The 17,936-nt window shown below is 36.7% G+C and overlaps 2 protein-coding genes across 2 annotated transcripts in view; both read left to right on the forward strand.

Annotated features, from left to right (window-relative positions):
• Nucleotides 1-10,412, forward strand: part of LOC107732007 (transmembrane protein 131-like) — a 62,095-nt gene extending 51,683 nt beyond the window's left edge. The window contains exons 25-37 of the mRNA XM_016543232.1: nt 196-381; nt 751-906; nt 1,035-1,489; nt 3,552-3,736; nt 3,844-3,980; nt 6,124-6,245; nt 6,341-6,493; nt 6,601-6,757; nt 7,928-8,043; nt 8,223-8,310; nt 8,400-8,503; nt 8,604-8,746; nt 9,388-10,412. Coding sequence (XP_016398718.1) covers nt 196-381; nt 751-906; nt 1,035-1,489; nt 3,552-3,736; nt 3,844-3,980; nt 6,124-6,245; nt 6,341-6,493; nt 6,601-6,757; nt 7,928-8,043; nt 8,223-8,310; nt 8,400-8,503; nt 8,604-8,746; nt 9,388-9,645 — 2,260 coding nt within the window. The 3' untranslated portion in view covers nt 9,646-10,412. The remainder of the gene's footprint in view (nt 1-195; nt 382-750; nt 907-1,034; nt 1,490-3,551; nt 3,737-3,843; nt 3,981-6,123; nt 6,246-6,340; nt 6,494-6,600; nt 6,758-7,927; nt 8,044-8,222; nt 8,311-8,399; nt 8,504-8,603; nt 8,747-9,387) is intronic.
• Nucleotides 10,413-15,391: 4,979 nt separating this feature from the next.
• Nucleotides 15,392-17,936, forward strand: part of LOC107732014 (basic immunoglobulin-like variable motif-containing protein) — a 19,190-nt gene continuing 16,645 nt past the window's right edge. The window contains exons 1-2 of the mRNA XM_016543239.1: nt 15,392-15,960; nt 17,802-17,931. Coding sequence (XP_016398725.1) covers nt 15,489-15,960; nt 17,802-17,931 — 602 coding nt within the window. The 5' untranslated portion in view covers nt 15,392-15,488. The remainder of the gene's footprint in view (nt 15,961-17,801; nt 17,932-17,936) is intronic.

The raw sequence follows: 17,936 nt of genomic DNA on the forward strand, positions 1-17,936 counted from the left end.
AACCTTAAACCGCATAAACACATTGCATTACACCAAATACACAACCTAATGTTCTTTTAAGCAACGTCATATGACCCCTTTAAAACTTGTACTTGCTAAAATTTGACACTTATTCCCATATATGCCTTATTTTAGAGTGTTCAATCATGAGGAACAGTTGGAATAAGGTGATTTCTATTTTGTGAATTCATGCAGGTTTACACCAGATTTCACATCATCCAGAGTGATCCGGGAGCTGAAGTTGGTGACTGCGGGGGGTTCAGTGTTTGCTTTTGTGCTGAATGCATCATTGCCATATCACATGCTGGCAGTGTGTGCTGAGACCCTTCCGCGACCCAACTGGGAGCTTGAGCTCTACATCATCGTCTCCCTCATTATGAGGTCTGATTTTTCATATCTGATCCACCTGATGGCTAAGAAAGTCTAAAAAAATGTCTTAAAACATTACACATCCAAAACTATGCCTTTGTTTACACATCACTCAATTCTGATTTGTTTTTTGAATCTTATGTTTAGTATTGATTATCCACACTGCTTTTTGTAGTTTTATGGGTTTTATTTCTGGAAAAAAAAACCTAGACTAAAGAAAGTCACGTTAAAGAAATGTTATAGATTTGTTATAGATTTATATTATGTAACTTGTGCATTGTGATTGTAATGTATTAGTAATACTTTGCTAATTCTTTTTAATGTACAATATTGCTATTGTCTCTCTTTCTGTGGATGATTAACAGTCTGATATTTCTCTAGCTCCATGTTCCTGCTGGTCATTGCTACAGCCTATCTGGAGGCCCAGGGAATATGGGAGCCTTTCAAACGACGGATGTCTGTGGAATCCAATTCTCCCATGGAGACTGGAAAACCATTTGATCTCAGGGAAATTGTACGAATTCAAAGTGATGCTAAGTGAGTGAGGATTTTTTCAAATTTTATATCCATAATTTATGATGAAGTGATATTTCATTTTTGTTTCTCTCTATTTTAATCCACATTTTATGTACGAAGTTTTACGAAATGCATTTAATCTGTTGCAGCTTGAATGATTTTGCCGACTCAAACCAGAACTCAACAAGAGGAATGTACGGGTCAAGCGGTGGCGGGCGGGCTGGGGGTCGACAGGGTGGTCCGCACTCCAGTTCCAACAGCAGCGGTGTTCTGCCAGACAGCAAGCCCAGATCTGGTTCAGGCCGCTCTGGATCTATGCAACACTCCTCCAGCTTTCCACTCACTAAAGATAGTGGCCAAGGACTGAGTCAGCTAACTAATCGAAGAGCCCGGAGTTCCAAACAGCAGCAGCAGAGCTCAGGCCTCCTGGAGGACCTCCCGAGCTCAGGACCTTCACAGTCCAACAGCACAAGGGCCAACAGTACAGAGGAACAGGATTACAGCCGACTTGTGGCAGCTATGGATAAAGACCTCGACAGGCCTGAGTCTCCTGCCATTAATGTGTCTTCACAACACAATTCACAGCAGTCTTCACAAAACAAAGGTAATATATCAACATAACAATATAGACTAATTTATTAGGGCTGGGCAAAAAAATAGATTTTTCGATTGAAGGCACAATATGTAATTTTCGCCGCTAGAGGGCACGTATTCAAAATAAACAAATAGACAAAGGAGTAGTTTGACGCCGTGACTGAGTGTGGAATCATGGGAGTTGTCGTCTTCATTCCCACAGCCAATGCAATCCGACGGGACTCGGGCAGAAATCATGTTCATGGATGAGCTAATGATTTATTAACGTAGTAGAATGAAGCAGGGTGAGGCTGAAAGCCGTCGAAGCGAAACGAGGCCGCTGAACGAGCGTGACACACGGCACGAAAGCAGCAGAGCTTTTATTATGCCACAGTCTACCTTTTCCGCTCCTTCCAGTCGTGCGTATGTGGGGAAAAAAAAGCAGCGCTGTTTTATCATACTAGATACATTTGAAAGTTCTGATATAATGCTACTCTGTGCGGTCATCACCTGACTAATAAAACGCATAACATTAAAGCGTCTTTGGTGTTTCCATGTTTTCTACAAAAAATCGAAGGGGTTATGACGTCATTGGCAGGCGACACAATGACACTGTGGACACGGTCCGTGTCACTAGTTAAAATTTGCTTATTTCTCTGGATTTAAACATTCTTCGAAACATTTGGGATAATGTAAGTACACAAGTCAGCAAAATATTTAACACAGTTCTAGTGGTTTTTGTATATTTTAATAAAAAAATCTTACATATTGTGCCTTTAAGTACAGGCACAAGAGGGAGTTAGCAATAGCAAGCAGCAGTAGCCAGCATGGCTCACCTGCTGAACAAATTTATAATGCTACTTTGTGCGGTCGTCACCGGTCTAATAAAACGCATAACATATTAAAGCGTCTTTGGTGTTTCCATGTTTTCTACAAAAAATCGAAGGGGTTATGACGTCATTGGCAGGCGACACAATGACACTGTGGACACGGTCCGTGTCACTAGTTAAAATTTGCTTATTTCTCTGGATTTAAACATTCTTCGAAACATTTGGGATAATGTAAGTACACAAGTCAGCAAAATATTTAACACAGTTCTAGTGGTTTTTGTATATTTTAATAAAAAAATCTTACATATTGTGCCTTTAATCGTTTTTTTAAATTACGTCGATTCGATATAGATTCTCAAAAGCCGCAAATCGATCTTTTCCGGTATTTATTTCAGCAAACATTTAAAACAAGATCTGATTAATGTGAATCTTATCATTAGTCTTCTCCACTAGATGCCACCCTTACGCAATGTTACAATGGAAAGTTTGTCATTCATTCAGTGTTTATCATGGCGGAGATACTGTTGACAAGAACCAAGAACAAAGCATGCGTGATTTGCAATGCTCAGGTAAAATTCTATAGTAATACTACAAATGTGTGGAAGCATTTGACATCACGCGTAAAGGCGCCATTGTTTCCGCAATGAATGAATGAATGGCGGATGGTGCGACACACTGTTTTGTTTACTACACACTTACTAAAGCGCGGACGATGCTCACGGTGTCTTCAGCCTCTGTCGTCTCACTATGATGATATGAATACACAAATTTTTAATTTTAACAGTAAACCTCTGTTGTGTAGCACTTTGTTTGCCAAAAAATGAAAGGGTTTAATTTTCATTTGATTAGGATAAATTAAATTAATATTTTATGCCTTCATCTGATTACCAGAAAAATTAAGAAGAACGTTTTATTAGGCCCTATTATTGTTTAAAAAAGGACCCTATACAAAAAAATAATAGGTTTAAAATACAGGCCTGTGGCTCTTAATTTCTTTTTATTAATTCACCGTTTGTAAACTGATGTTTACTGTTAATTTTTTTGAAATATCAATAGCATTTGTATTAAAACTATATTCACTGAATGTAATCAAAAAATCGAGAATCGAAATGAATCGAGAGCTTGCGAATCGAAATCAAATCGAATCGGGACATCTGAATCGATACCCAGCCCTATAATTTATCATGCCAGGTGTTTGTCCCAGAGGACAGTGTAATTTGCGAAATGCACTATAATTTCTGTTAATTTACTTTTATTTTTCAGTGCTTGAATCAAAAGGGAAAGTGAAGAATAAAACAAAAGCTCTTAAAAAGAAAGAGGAGAAAGAGAGGAAATCAAAGGGAAAGACTCAAGGAGAAGATTTAAAAGAGCCACTGGCAGACAATGATGACAGCTCTTCTACTACCACAGAGACCTCTAACCCTGACGTGGAGGCCAATATTAAAGAGGTATACACGTGAAACATACTAGACCCACCAGAGTAATTCCCAAAACAAACTTGCTCGAAAATGTACATTCTAAATGCACTTTGACTACAATTTGTCGTCTTAACCAGGAGCCAGTGAAAGTGAAAGGAAAATCAGTGTCAGTGGACAGTGGAAAAGAAAGAGAAGAAATTACTCCCTCCCCTACTAAACCAAAAACTAAGAAACAACCAACCACAAAGAAGGAGAACCAAGTGGAAAAATCCAGGTTTGTTCAGACCTCTGCCATTGAAGGTGACGTGTAATTTCTGTCACTAGGCCCTGATGCTCATCATGGTGAAGAGGTAGCAGGGCTCGCAAAATCGTTAGCCCGACGTCTCGGGGCTATTGTGTTTTCCAGTCGGGCTACCAAAATGTTTCACCACCCTGCCCGACAGGCTATCATGAACAGTGATATAAAATTTCTTCCTTGATTTGCGTTGTTCACTAGCTTGTAGGGGTAAAACGGGTCGTAGTTGATCGTTTAACATTCAACGTGTTTTAAACATTCAAGTGTTTTCAACCATTCACGCATTCGGAGCTGCGCGCACTCATTCAAAGCGCGCACAAAGAGCCGCGTTTCAGACAATGCGCGTACACAGAATTGATTCCTCTTTCGCGTATCCTTGCATCTGAATGAACACATACACACGGAATTATCTCAAAATAGCTGTCTCGGCAAGTATTCTCGTAAACGCAGTCGGTTATGTCTTAAGTGAGCGTAAACAGTGGTGAAAGAAATTTCAAGTGCATCATTATATTGGATCCGTGCATTCGGTCTTAAAGCGAAATTATACAATCTAATTGCAATCTAACTAACATGTATTTAGCATTTTTGTTTGGATCGTGATTAAAATGCAGTGGTTGCCTCTGATTTTAAATGGAAAAAGCACAGCCAAAGCATTAGTTTGTTTATATGAAAAGATTTTATTTGTATTTAAATATTTGATTTGGGATTTGTTTTTAAATTTCAAGTTAGTTTTATTGTTTGACATATTTCAATTTCACAAAGAAATGTGCAGCATTTTGTTGGAGAAATAATAAAAGGACACATTTTTATTTATAATTTGTCTTAAATCTAATTTTATTAAAAAGAAAAATTGTAAGAAAATTGTATTGTGAAATCAGTATCATGAATCACATCGCATCGTGCGTTGAGTGAATCATTACATCCCTATATGCTGCTAGTTTTTGCTGTGGTATCAAAGAATTATTCTGTTATTTAAAAAAAGACCCATATTTTTTTTGCTCATCTGCAAAATGACCCGATCTGTTACTTAAAATCTGATATGATAATTCAATATGATCCGAGCCGTGGGTTTTGTGACCCGTTGCACCCCTCCTCTTGACTTGTTATTTGAAGAAAAAAAGCGATCACTGAAGTTTTTAATCATGCTGATTTGTCTGCAGTGAAGTTCAGCCGATGTCTTTTTTAAAAAAATTTTTTTTATGCGGGCTACTTAAATTCATTTTGGGCTACCAAAATAAAAAAATTTTTTTATGCGGGCTACTTAAATTCATTTTGGGCTACCAAAATCTGAAGAATGTCTGCCCGAAGGGCTACCAGCGATTTTGTAATTTTGCGAGCCCTGGGTAGGATATGTCTGCATTGCCATGCACCATTCTGCTGGGAGCTATGCTTAGATTAATATTTAAATATGTGTTGCACGCAATCCTCTCAATAATACAACAAACACACCACAATAATGACAGCAGTGAGAAAACAGCAGTTAGAAAAGCATCTGATCATAGGGATGTGGATATGTTTTCACCAGTTGCGCATTTCAGCACTCCAGTCAAGTCCTGTTTACTTATGACGCTTTAATAAAAATGGCTTCAAAACTGCTTCATGGTATTAAACAGGAGTCAGTGTCGCAAAGTTAAATTTCAATTTCAGGAATAAGAATTTTAATTACATCTTCAATTTCAACTATACAGTATCTTTCCAATGCATTCAGTGAAGAATAAATTTTACATCAAATAAAGTGGAGCCCCAGAGCACACCCACCTATTATGTAAACATCATGGACCAATGGCAGTTTGACGGAGTTCAACAGCAAAATAAGAGGCGGGAAATTTACACTGTTGAGCCATTTCGAAATGCCAAATTGGACTCCAAATGAACTTCGTTTTGGACAGGTTTTGTTAAAAAAAATGCAGCACACCCGTTCGTTCTTCGAGAGGGGTCTGAGATTATTTGAGTGACCCGAGGTGCCGCTAGTGAGACAGAAATGTAGTTTCCAGTGAATCATTCTAGAATGGTTAATCATCACTTTGCATCAGACTTACGTAGGTGATCTTCACCATCTCCATTATTACTCTCTCTTTGAATCTTAGTTTAATATCAGTGCCTTAATTTTTTTTCTATACAGCTCTCTAGAACTCCCTTACGTCACTCCCCTGGAAAAACAGGATAAGCAGCGCAAGACCTTCACCAAAACCCTTGCCAATACAGGAATTCACAGTGTCCCCAAACTACGAGCTCTGAGCAAAAGTAAATGTCAGATTTCAGCTTTTCCACCCAACATTTGAATCTCTGTTAACTCTAAAACCATTTTGAAACCACTTTTATTCTGTCTGCCCGAGTAGTCAGTGGGAAGATGAGTGATGACCGGCCATCTCCACTTGGAAAGTTTGTAGTCAATGGCTCCATGCAGGAACTGGGTCATAGCAGCGGATCAGAAGGAGAGAAAGAGTCCCCGCCACCAGAATGGGATGATCCTTTCAACAAAACTGGCAGCCGTAAGCAATGAGTCTGGAAGCATAAGCTGGACTCCATTATGAGTCAGTTTGTTACTTTATGTACTCTTATTTAAGTATCTAAATATTTGTGTCATATGTTTTATTAGCAGCCGACAGTCTTCAGCAGATATCTATGCAGACCATGCATGCAGACCCCTTCCTGAAAGGCCCCAGTTCAGTAATGCCCAGAACCTGTTCACCACCCCCGACCTCCCCTAGCCTGGTGCCTTGTGGAAGCTATGGCAGTGTGCCCCACACCAGCAGGTAACTTTAACGGGCGTGTGGACATTTGGGTAGGGCCTAAAATAACACTTGGCAAGCGCCAAATATGAATATAAATTGGCTAGTACATGAAACGTTACATGCCAGTTGGCCGGTAACTATTTTTTTCATTAATTCAAACATTCTAACATTAAGTCGCTTATAACATGCGTTTGAAACTGCAACATCTTTACCAAGCATCTTCCCAATTTTGTAATAAGTGTAAAGTTTTTATAAATCTGTCAACAAAAAAAGAAGCATTTCAAAAGATGTATCCCTGCTGTAGGGCTGTGCAAAAAATCGAATGCGATTTTCATGCGCGTCTCATCAGTAAAGCGCTTTTTGCCAAAATAAAAGCACAGGTTTAAATGCAGAGTAAGTGATTTTTCAAAAACACTTTAGAAAACTTCGGGCCGAATCGCAAAACAAACTTGTAGCCAATCAGCAATAAGGGGCGTGTCTACTCGTGATGTGGAGGAGAGCGCGTTCAGTGCATGGGACGGACATTTGCCGAAGCGAGCGACAGAAAGATAGAGATGGCGGATAAAAAACAAAAGAGGAAAACGTCTGCGGAAAAAAAAAAAAGCCATAAATAGTATTTGTACTGTTAATACTTTACAGTTCAGTAGTATTATAGTGATATTTCTTTGTATATTTCTTTGATATTAATTTGTATTTATTTATAAGTAAATAAAATAATAATAATTGCAATTAGATGTTTTAATTTTTTTAATGAAATAATGCACACACAGTTTCATGGCCATTAAAAAATATTTATGGCCGGCGAGTTTTCTCAAGTCACTGGTCATTGGACAGTGTGGCAAAATGTTAGTTTTAGAACCTGCATTTGGGTTATAGGCATCAAGACATTTCCTGGTTTCATCATGTTTGTGCGGGAAATATATGAGTGACGTTTGTTTTTCTTGTATATTTGTTATAGCGAGGCTAATTTAATAATTTTTTTAATGAAATAATGCACACACAGTTTCATGGCCATTAAAAAATATTTATGGCCGGCGAGTTTTCTCAAGTCACTGGTCATTGGACAGTGTGGCAAAATGTTAGTTTTAGAACCTGCATTTGGGTTATAGGCATCAAGACATTTCCTGGTTTCATCATGTTTGTGCGGGAAATATATGAGTGACGTTTGTTTTTCTTGTATATTTGTTATAGCGAGGCTAATTTAAAGAAGGCTCCAGGGAATAAGCTCACCAAGTCGGCCTCTCTGCCTGGTCAAAATGGAAATCCAACTTTTGCAGCTGTAGCTGCTGGCTATGACAAAAGCCCTGGTGAGTTTGCCCGTTAAATAGAAAGATGATATGGATAAACTTATAGTGGTGCATGAACAGGAAAAGTTGAGGTAATTACTGATCATCACCATTATTTTAACAACGATATTTTATTTTTTTTTAAGTGCCACAGATTTACATGTAAGTGTTATACAAGTTGTATGCTCTTGTTTTTACAGGTGGCAGTGGCTCAGCTAGTAAAGCTGACAGTCTGGGGAAGGTACCACTGTCTCACATGACATCAGTGGAGAGTGACGGATCTGACAGGTGCAGTGGCTTCATAATGAAACATCACTAAAGCTTTTTTCTTATCTGTTTTTACATGTATATTTACAATGCCATTATGCATATTTCAGCTCTGGACTGTGGAACCCGATAGACACCACCAGCCCCCCCAGTTTTGGACCGGTTAATGCTTTCTCTGCTTTTGGACCCAACAACCCACTTAATCTTTCTGGAGGTATGCGAAATGTTCAAATAAAATGCAAAATTAAAATAGCATCAAATAGCAATAAAATAGCATCCAGTGTGTCCAATATTGTGGTTATTCTCTGTATTAGTTTTCAGAGGCATGACTGTTCCCAAGAGTTCAGAGCCCCAGCAGAGTTGGCCTGACTACACTCCAGTTTCCCCATCCATCTGGGATACTGAGCCTAGTAATTCCTGGGCTACCAGCACTGGATCTCCAGCAACTCCAACAACTGTAAGATATCTCTTCCTTGTCACATTCTCATGTCTCATCCAGATGGACACCTGAGATCCCGTTAACACTAAGATCATGGAGTATCTCAGAAATCACAGTGACTGTTTTTTTTGTTGTTGTTTTTTAAATATCAAGGTTATTTTCAGAGGAATCTTGAACCATTACACACTACTGTAAATGTTTGGGTCAGCAAACATATTTCTACATTTCAAATACTTTTATTCAGCAAGGATGCGTCAAATTGATAAAGTGACAGTAAAGACATTTATAATGTTACAAAAGATTTCTATTTTAAATATATGCTGCTTTTCTGAACTTTCTATTCCATTGTAAAATATTCTACAAACATACACCTGTGACCTCACATCAGCATAGCGGTGTCTGTTTTGCTTGCAAACCGTTCTGCTAAACAATATTACAGTATTACTGTTTTGTATTTTTGATCAAATAAATGCAGCCTTGGTGAGAATTCTCTCAAAAACAAAACATAAAATCCTTGCTGACTCCAAACTTTTGAACAGTAGTGTTTATATATAGCACTAAGCCAGATACTTAACATGTTTCAGATTACCCCTGACTGTATGTAAAGGTAGTTCTACAGGTTATGAGATGAACATCTTTCTCTTTCTGCCTGTCTTTAGTCCATTTTGGGGAGTGCGCACAGTCCCTGGTCCTTCAGCAGGTCCATCTGGTCCACTGGCAACGACTCCACCCTGCACTCCTTCAACCCTCCTACTTCCTCCGCTGTCCCTGACTTGGGCAGCCACACTGCACCCCCCACACCTGCCCCCAACGACATAGGCCGCACCTACAACCCCTGGAGCATGGGGTGGTCTCCCTCACTCAATCGCTGGAATTCAGAGCCCTGGCCTAACAGCCCCGATAACAACGGCATCTGAGACGGAACAGCCCCACTGAGCAACAGAAAATGCAGTGGTTTCTAATCTTATTTTATTTTTCCTGGTTGAACAGTATGTTGTACGCCAACATCATTTTAATGATTGGGAAAAATCTTGAATTGTAATGGTACAAATGACCACTGGAAACCCAGTGTTGCATTTACAAGTCCCCCTCAAAATTCAGTCCTATTTATTTTAGTGGGGTATGATAAAAATGCCTTAAGTTCCATTTTAACTGACAAAGTGAACGACAGATTGAAGACATTGGCTTAAAGCTATTGCCCTTGTAGGGGTGTTTTTCTTTACGATTTTAGAGATTCCCTGTTTTGAGTAATACCGCATTGTAATTAAAGTATATGGTCCAGTATTACTGTGTTAAAATGCAAGATGCAGTGTTACTCAACCTTAAAATAAGCACTTTGCTTAAAACCCCACTCCTACAATGCTGTCATTTTGGTTTAAGATGATTTCATTCATTTTAGAGCATTTTCTGACCACACTTGTTGGTTGATTTAATGTTCGGAAAGATACAAGTGGTTGCTAAGACTACAATTACCACATTGATTTGAAACGCATTCAGGATTTAGATTTTATTTTTATTTTATTTTAATTGCCCTCTGCTTAAAGTGAAAAGCTTCATTTGATGAAATTGGCTTTTAATTTGAGGGAGCTTAAAGAACCTGAAATGTGTTCTGTGCATCATTCATTTGTCACTTCAAGAGTGAACGTTTGGTCACACTGGTTGAAATAAACATATCAGGCTGGAATATTGACTTCTCATTTTATTTCTGGCTAAATTTAAACTTGATTGAAGGGATAGTTCACCCAATAATAAAAATTGTCATTTACTGACCCCATCTCATTCTAAACCTAGATTTTCAAAACACGAATGAGGATATTTCGGTCCACGCAATCAAAAGTTTGATGATTCAAACAGTGATAAAAACATCGTAAACATCCATATAAATGAAGAAGTTTAATCGAATTCTTCTGAAAAGAGACTTGATCACTTTATATGATGAATAGATGATGATGGGTGGCTTTTACCCAAGATAATTTGTTTCTGCATGTGAACTCCCAGGTTGCGATGCGTGTTGAGCAGGTATATTCCTCCAAAACTACACAAGCTGATTCAGCTTCCATACTAAAATTAAATCTCCGCAGATGGTGTTAGATTTCCCTTGCCTGGAAAATGAACAGTGGTCAGTGTGGGGAGATGAAGCTCTGTAAAGCGTCCTGAATGGGGTACATGTCCTGACCTGTGCTGTTCTTGGCACTGCCTTGGTTTTTATGTAATACATAATCACTGATATGAAAAGTGCAATTTGCTGCCACCCATTTAATGTGGCCAGTTTTTATACAGCAGCTCATTTTCTTACCTTCCATGTTACTGCCCATAATGTACAGATCCTTGAGTTTCTGAGGGAGGGAGGGATCTAATCTAACAGCCAAAGCAAGTTAGTGAGTGGACCAAGAGCTGTGTATGAGTAAACAAACAGGGCTGTGCAAGTGCATACTATTGTCAACCACAAGATGGCAGCACAAAATTCAGCAGGGAAACAAACATTCTAATCCAGTGGTTCTCAACCTTTTTGACTCCAAGGGCCCCCTGTTGTCAAATATTTGAATGCCCTCCAAGATATTTCTGACACTTCTGCATTAATAACAAAGCTGCTCATTTTCAAACTTTTTTTTTTTTAATTTACAGAAACAAGTAGTAGTAATATACTAAATTAACAAATAAGATGAATTAAAAATATTACATTTCATAATTCCAGAAGTTTCAATAACTAAATATTCTTCATGGTTTATACAATATTACCAATGTTGTTGGACTATGTCCTAGTTGTTTGTGATTACAGGGTTTTTCATTTATTGTATTAAATTTATTGATTGGTAAGGGAATGAATTAAAATAATTAATTAATATGATTTTTAGCCATTTTCTAAGAGGGTACTAGGATGTCTTTATATAATTTTCTCCTAAAAAAAACAACTTGGAAAAAAGTGAGTCTGTAGTGCATCAAATTTCTTTTTATTTTTATTCATTTTTTAAAAATCAATATTGTAGAAATAAACAGGCTTATTAAATAGTTTTCTTACCTCTCCCTCACTGGTCTTATCATGGCATGAACAGCATGCTCTTTCTGTATCTGCCCTTTCCAAACCTCAGAGTTCTCTTAAGATTAAGACTCTTAACTATTAAGACTATCTATAATTACAAACCTGTCTGCCATAACATTAAATGTTTTATACAGAAATTCTTATATATATATATATATATATAGTATATATGTTATACTGTTATATAGACCGTTTAAATCCGATGTAAGAAACATTTCCATTTATGTCGTACAACACCCCTGTGTTTGAGATTGGTAGAGCCCGTTGAAACACAGCTAGGCGATCCAACAGAGAGGTCGCGCAGCGCAGTATAATTCATTTACTCCTGCAGCATTGGCAAGGTAGGTGTAACTAGATTTACTCTTTTTGCATTATTTTATTTATGGCTAAGTAAATATGAATAAATATTTGGGCCATGAATTGACGCTTCATGTTCTTTCGAAGAGCCTATTGATGGCTACACTGATGCTCCTTTGCTATTATTCATATGTCTGGATTATTTATATGGTGTCTTTGGTGGTTTAAATTTATATTGCGGCGATTTGTTTTATAATCTAGTCCTGAAATTTATTGTTGTCTTGCCTACCGACTGCCATCGATTGAATGACTTAAACAATGGTAGTGTCGACGATGAAGATGATGATGGTGTAGGTGGAATTCAACCCTGTGGTACGATGCTTTGATCTATTTAAACGATGAAACATAGTTAAAAGCTGCTGTCAGTGTCAGCTGTGACTGACCCATCATTTTCATCCAACATTTCATCTATAGCAGTCTCTGGCCTAGTTTAGGACTATATAATCATAAATAACCATGGTGATTGAGTCAGCAGTGTCACACCACACTTTAGTTCACAAAAATTCACCATGCTTTTATTTTTGCTGGTGTTTGTTTTTGTTTACATGAATGATTGTAGTTATGTCAGATATTAGATCCATGAAAAAGGCTGAAATTCAAAGCAATCTTAAAATAGTATTCCTATTTAGGGATCTCTTTGGCATAACCAACATGCAGGAATCGGTTTTGTCATCTTGTGACAAGAAAACCATGAATCAGACACCGTCATGATTGCGTCAAGAATAAGTTTAACAAATTGTGTATTTTTGCACTTTGTGTAACCCTAAGATGATTACTGATGTACATGTCTCAGAAATTCATTCAAATATGTTTGATTACAAACAAACAAATAAATAAATAGTGTACAATCACATGTATTCAGGTTTGGAAAGTACTGTTTAAAAATGTGGGGTTTATTTATTTATTACTATTTATGAACAAGGATGCATTAAATCAAAATTAAAAGTAATAGTAAAGACATCCAATTTAAAAAAATGATTTCTATTTCAAATAAATGCTCTTATTTGGAACTTTTTATTTATCAAAAACTCGAATATAAAACAGTTTCCACAAAAAAGAAAAACATTATTATTGCTTTGATTGATTATTTATTAAGTTTATATTTTATACATTTCTTATTATTATATACAGTTTCTTACTATCTGTCTTTCTGTCTTGTTCTTAATTGTAGTCAGTGGATGAGATTCTTTCTTTGAGCTCTCTTCTTGGACTAAGCCGTTGCAACTGGAGTACATCTGTAGGTTATTCTCTTAACCATCATCCCAGTAAATAATTAATTAATATGATTTTTAGCCATTTTCTAAGAGGGTACTAGGATGCTTTATATAATTTTCTCCTAAAAAAAAACAACTTGGAAAAAAGTGAGTCTGTAGTGCATCAAATTTCTTTTTATTTTTATTCATTTTTTAAAAATCAATATTGTAGAAATAAACAGGCTTATTAAATAGTTTTCTTACCTCTCCCTCACTGGTCTTATCATGGCATGAACAGCATGCTCTTTCTGTATCTGCCCTTTCCAAACCTCAGAGTTCTCCAGAACATCTTCAAGTCCATCTGTGCCAAAGTGATCTTTAAATCCTATCACAGGTCCGATTAGAGGACCAGCATGCCCTTTAAAAACTAACACCGGAAGCCAGACACATTAAATTTACAAATGGCCGCACCCGCTCTTACAGGGAAATGAATAAATAAATGACCATGATATTTTTTCACACTTATCTCATTTTTAGTAATTCAAGCTAAGATGTATAGCTTTTTATCTGATAAAGTAGCGTTTATGAGCGCAGCGCTGCTTTGTGTGCAGCCGTTTTCAGGGAACAGCAATATTTCTGACGTTCCAAAAGCGCCTCCTACTGGCAGAGAATCAATTTGCATATTCAATAAGCCCATCTGCAGTTTTTATTTAGACCAATGTGAAAATTCACCCATATAACCGTGTTTTAAATGAATGTAATAATAATTTATACCTCTGACTCATTATTAAAATGGTTTAAAGCCTGAAATGTGAGGTTTTTCATTTTATTTTGTTTTTGTGAAAACCTGCATCTCAACTATAAATGTTTTTACAGTCATTTTACAGTTTAATATGTTACCACAGACATTACCCTACCCTGCTCATGCAGTATTATATTTTTATTTTTTAAATAATTTTTACAGGTCTTAAAAAAGGTCTTAAACCATTTTAAATTGGATTTTAAAAGTCCAGACAGATGTGGCTTTGCACACTGCCAACATCTAGAATGATTTTGATCAGCATTTTAGTGTTCATAGCAGAGGACTCTTCCTCAAAGATTTTGTAGGCTTTGCATACACATGTACACCCCTCGAAAGAATGACTTAAACAATGGTAGTGTCGACGATGAAGATGATGATGGTGTAGGTGGAATTCAACCCTGTGGTACGATGCTTTGATCTATTTAAACGATGAAACATAGTTAAAAGCTGCTGTCAGTGTCAGCTGTGACTGACCCATCATTTTCATCCAACATTTCATCTATAGCAGTCTCTGGCCTAGTTTAGGACTATATAATCATAAATAACCATGGTGATTGAGTCAGCAGTGTCACACCACACTTTAGTTCACAAAAATTCACCATGCTTTTATTTTTGCTGGTGTTTGTTTTTGTTTACATGAATGATTGTAGTTATGTCAGATATTAGATCCATGAAAAAGGCTGAAATTCAAAGCAATCTTAAAATAGTATTCCTATTTAGGGATCTCTTTGGCATAACCAACATGCAGGAATCGGTTTTGTCATCTTGTGACAAGAAAACCATGAATCAGACACCGTCATGATTGCGTCAAGAATAAGTTTAACAAATTGTGTATTTTTGCACTTTGTGTAACCCTAAGATGATTACTGATGTACATGTCTCAGAAATTCATTCAAATATGTTTGATTACAAACAAACAAATAAATAAATAGTGTACAATCACATGTATTCAGGTTTGGAAAGTACTGTTTAAAAATGTGGGGTTTATTTATTTATTACTATTTATGAACAAGGATGCATTAAATCAAAATTAAAAGTAATAGTAAAGACATCCAATTTAAAAAAATGATTTCTATTTCAAATAAATGCTCTTATTTGGAACTTTTTATTTATCAAAAACTCGAATATAAAACAGTTTCCACAAAAAAGAAAAACATTATTATTGCTTTGATTGATTATTTATTAAGTTTATATTTTATACATTTCTTATTATTATATACAGTTTCTTACTATCTGTCTTTCTGTCTTGTTCTTAATTGTAGTCAGTGGATGAGATTCTTTCTTTGAGCTCTCTTCTTGGACTAAGCCGTTGCAACTGGAGTACATCTGTAGGTTATTCTCTTAACCATCATCCCAGTTCTCCGTTCAATGCCTAACACTGGGGAAAGTGAAGGCGCCAAGGTATCTGCTAGGACTGATCAGGAGGCCCCATCACGGGCCCCGGCCAGAGAGGATGAGCGTGAGCGCAGCTTCCTGAGTCCGATGACGCGTGATGCGCTGCGGGTACGACGGGCCTCCAGCGCAGAGCTCCAGCTTCCATGGACCTGCCCTGTAACACACTCCCGAGAGAAGTTCTACACCGTCTGCTCGGACTATGCGCTGCTCAACCGAGCCCGACCCATTATCACATCTGAAGATGCGCCACCGACCAATCCAGACACCACATCATTAGTCAAGACCAACGCTGCAACCCCTTCCCAGAGTCACTCAGGGGGAATAAGTATGTCTTTAGATGGGAACTGTGATATGGAGGTTGTGTCATCCAGCAACAAGCCTGTGCTGGCCTGGGAGATTGACACCTCTGATTTTGATGTGGTTTTAACACGGAAAGCCAGAACAAGTATGTCTTTCTAAAAAGATTAAAGCTATCTACATACTGTCAGCCGGGGTTTTCAAACTGCAGAGACAGATCGAAAAAATTGAGAGACAAAAAAAGATATAAAATGATATATATATATATATTTTGTAAATTTAAATGTTTAAATAAAAAATATTTTTTTTATTAGGGCTGTCAAATTTAATGTGCACTAATTTATATATATATGTTATGTATATGTATATATTTGACAGTGTAAAAGAACATTATATGATTTTTGGAAACATTGAATTTTGTTGTTTTTATAATGTCACACTTCCTATCTTTCTCACACAATATAAATGGGTTTTAATACCTGAAAATATATAGATGTTTATATATTTCAGGATGGGGGTCATCTTGTTTGAGGGTCCTTGCCATCAAAAATTTTGAAAACCCCTGCTGTAGACCACATATCACATTTAAAAATATTTTTTGAGGCTTATGAACCATGACATTAATGTTATTTTCAGTAAACTAATTATAAAAATGTGTGTATATATATATATATATATGTGTGTATGTATGTATATATACTGTATGTATATGTGTGACCCTGGACCACAAAACCAGTCTTAAGTCGCTGGGGTATATTTGTAGAAATGGCCAAAAATACATTGTATGGGTCAAAATTATTGATTTTTCTTTTATGCCAAAAATCATTAGGATATTAAGTAAAGATCATGTTCCATGAAGATATTTTGTAAATGTCCTACTGTAAATATACTAAAACTTAATTTTTGATTGGTAATATGCATTGCTAAGAACTTCATTTGGACAACTTTAAAAGCGATTTTCTCAATATTTAGATTTTTTTTGCACCCTCAGATTCCAGATTTTCAAATAGTTGTATCTCAGCCAAATATTGTCCTATCCTAACAAACCATACATCAATGGAAAGCTTATTTATTCAGATCACTTTCAGATGATGTATAAATCTCAATTTAAAAAAATTGACCCTTATGACTGGTTTTGTGCTCCAGGGTTGTATATATATATATATTTCACACATTATCACAGTTTATTCGCTATAGTTTAGAAAATGGTAATAAAATATGACAAGAACTCAAGAGTTAAACTGTGTCAGAACAAATTCATCTTGATAATGTCAGATAACACTTAGGCAAAACATGGTCAGGTCAAAGTGTTTGAATAATTTTTGGTCCCATATTTTTATCAATTTTACTGGTAGTCCACTGTATGAAGAATTTTTGGGTATAATATGTCACAGTTTACTTTATTTTGCTATCCTCCCTAACATAAATGAACTATAGTGTCCTGCACGCACTAGTAAAAAAATATTAAAAATTATATCTGGTGTGTGAATAATTTTTGGTTTGACTGTGTGTGTGTGTATATATATATATATCATACTGACCATCTGCTGTGGTTTATGTAACTCCAGCGATGGCCTCACTGACACAAGTGACTCTGTTACATGGTTTTCACCTCATGGTGAACAGACAATGTTTTAATTTGTAATTAATTCCAGATTTATAGAGAGAATGTATTAGAATTTTGCCATCACTCATTACTTGATCAAAAGAAGTCTAGGGATGTTTAGACGACAAGATTGCTGATCTGAGGAATCTTCGCCGAGACAAAGAGCACAGGGCAGATTCAAAATGATAATCATGCTCTCTACATATGATTAATGAAGCGTAACTTTGAGCTTACCTTTATCCAAACTCCAGCTAAGCCTTTCTTCATTGCATTTTAAGAACCTACTTGATCCTAGAAGATATGTGAGTGTAAATTCGAACCAGCATGAGTCTAATATATTACTTAGAATGTTATTAAAGGATGAAGTCTGTGTTGTTTCTCAGGTAATTTAAAGAAATTCAACTCTAAGAAAATGAAATCATCTGACAGGCCAAGCAGAAACCTGCAAGATCTCCCACCACAAGCTTCTCTGGAGGAGATCAAACAGAGAAAAGTCTTGGACCTCCGTAGATGGTAAT

Source organism: Sinocyclocheilus rhinocerous, unplaced genomic scaffold (genome assembly GCF_001515625.1).
Source record: "Sinocyclocheilus rhinocerous isolate Xijiao unplaced genomic scaffold, SAMN03320098_v1.1 scaffold1120, whole genome shotgun sequence".
In the NCBI taxonomy this organism is placed as follows: domain Eukaryota; kingdom Metazoa; phylum Chordata; class Actinopteri; order Cypriniformes; family Cyprinidae; genus Sinocyclocheilus; species Sinocyclocheilus rhinocerous.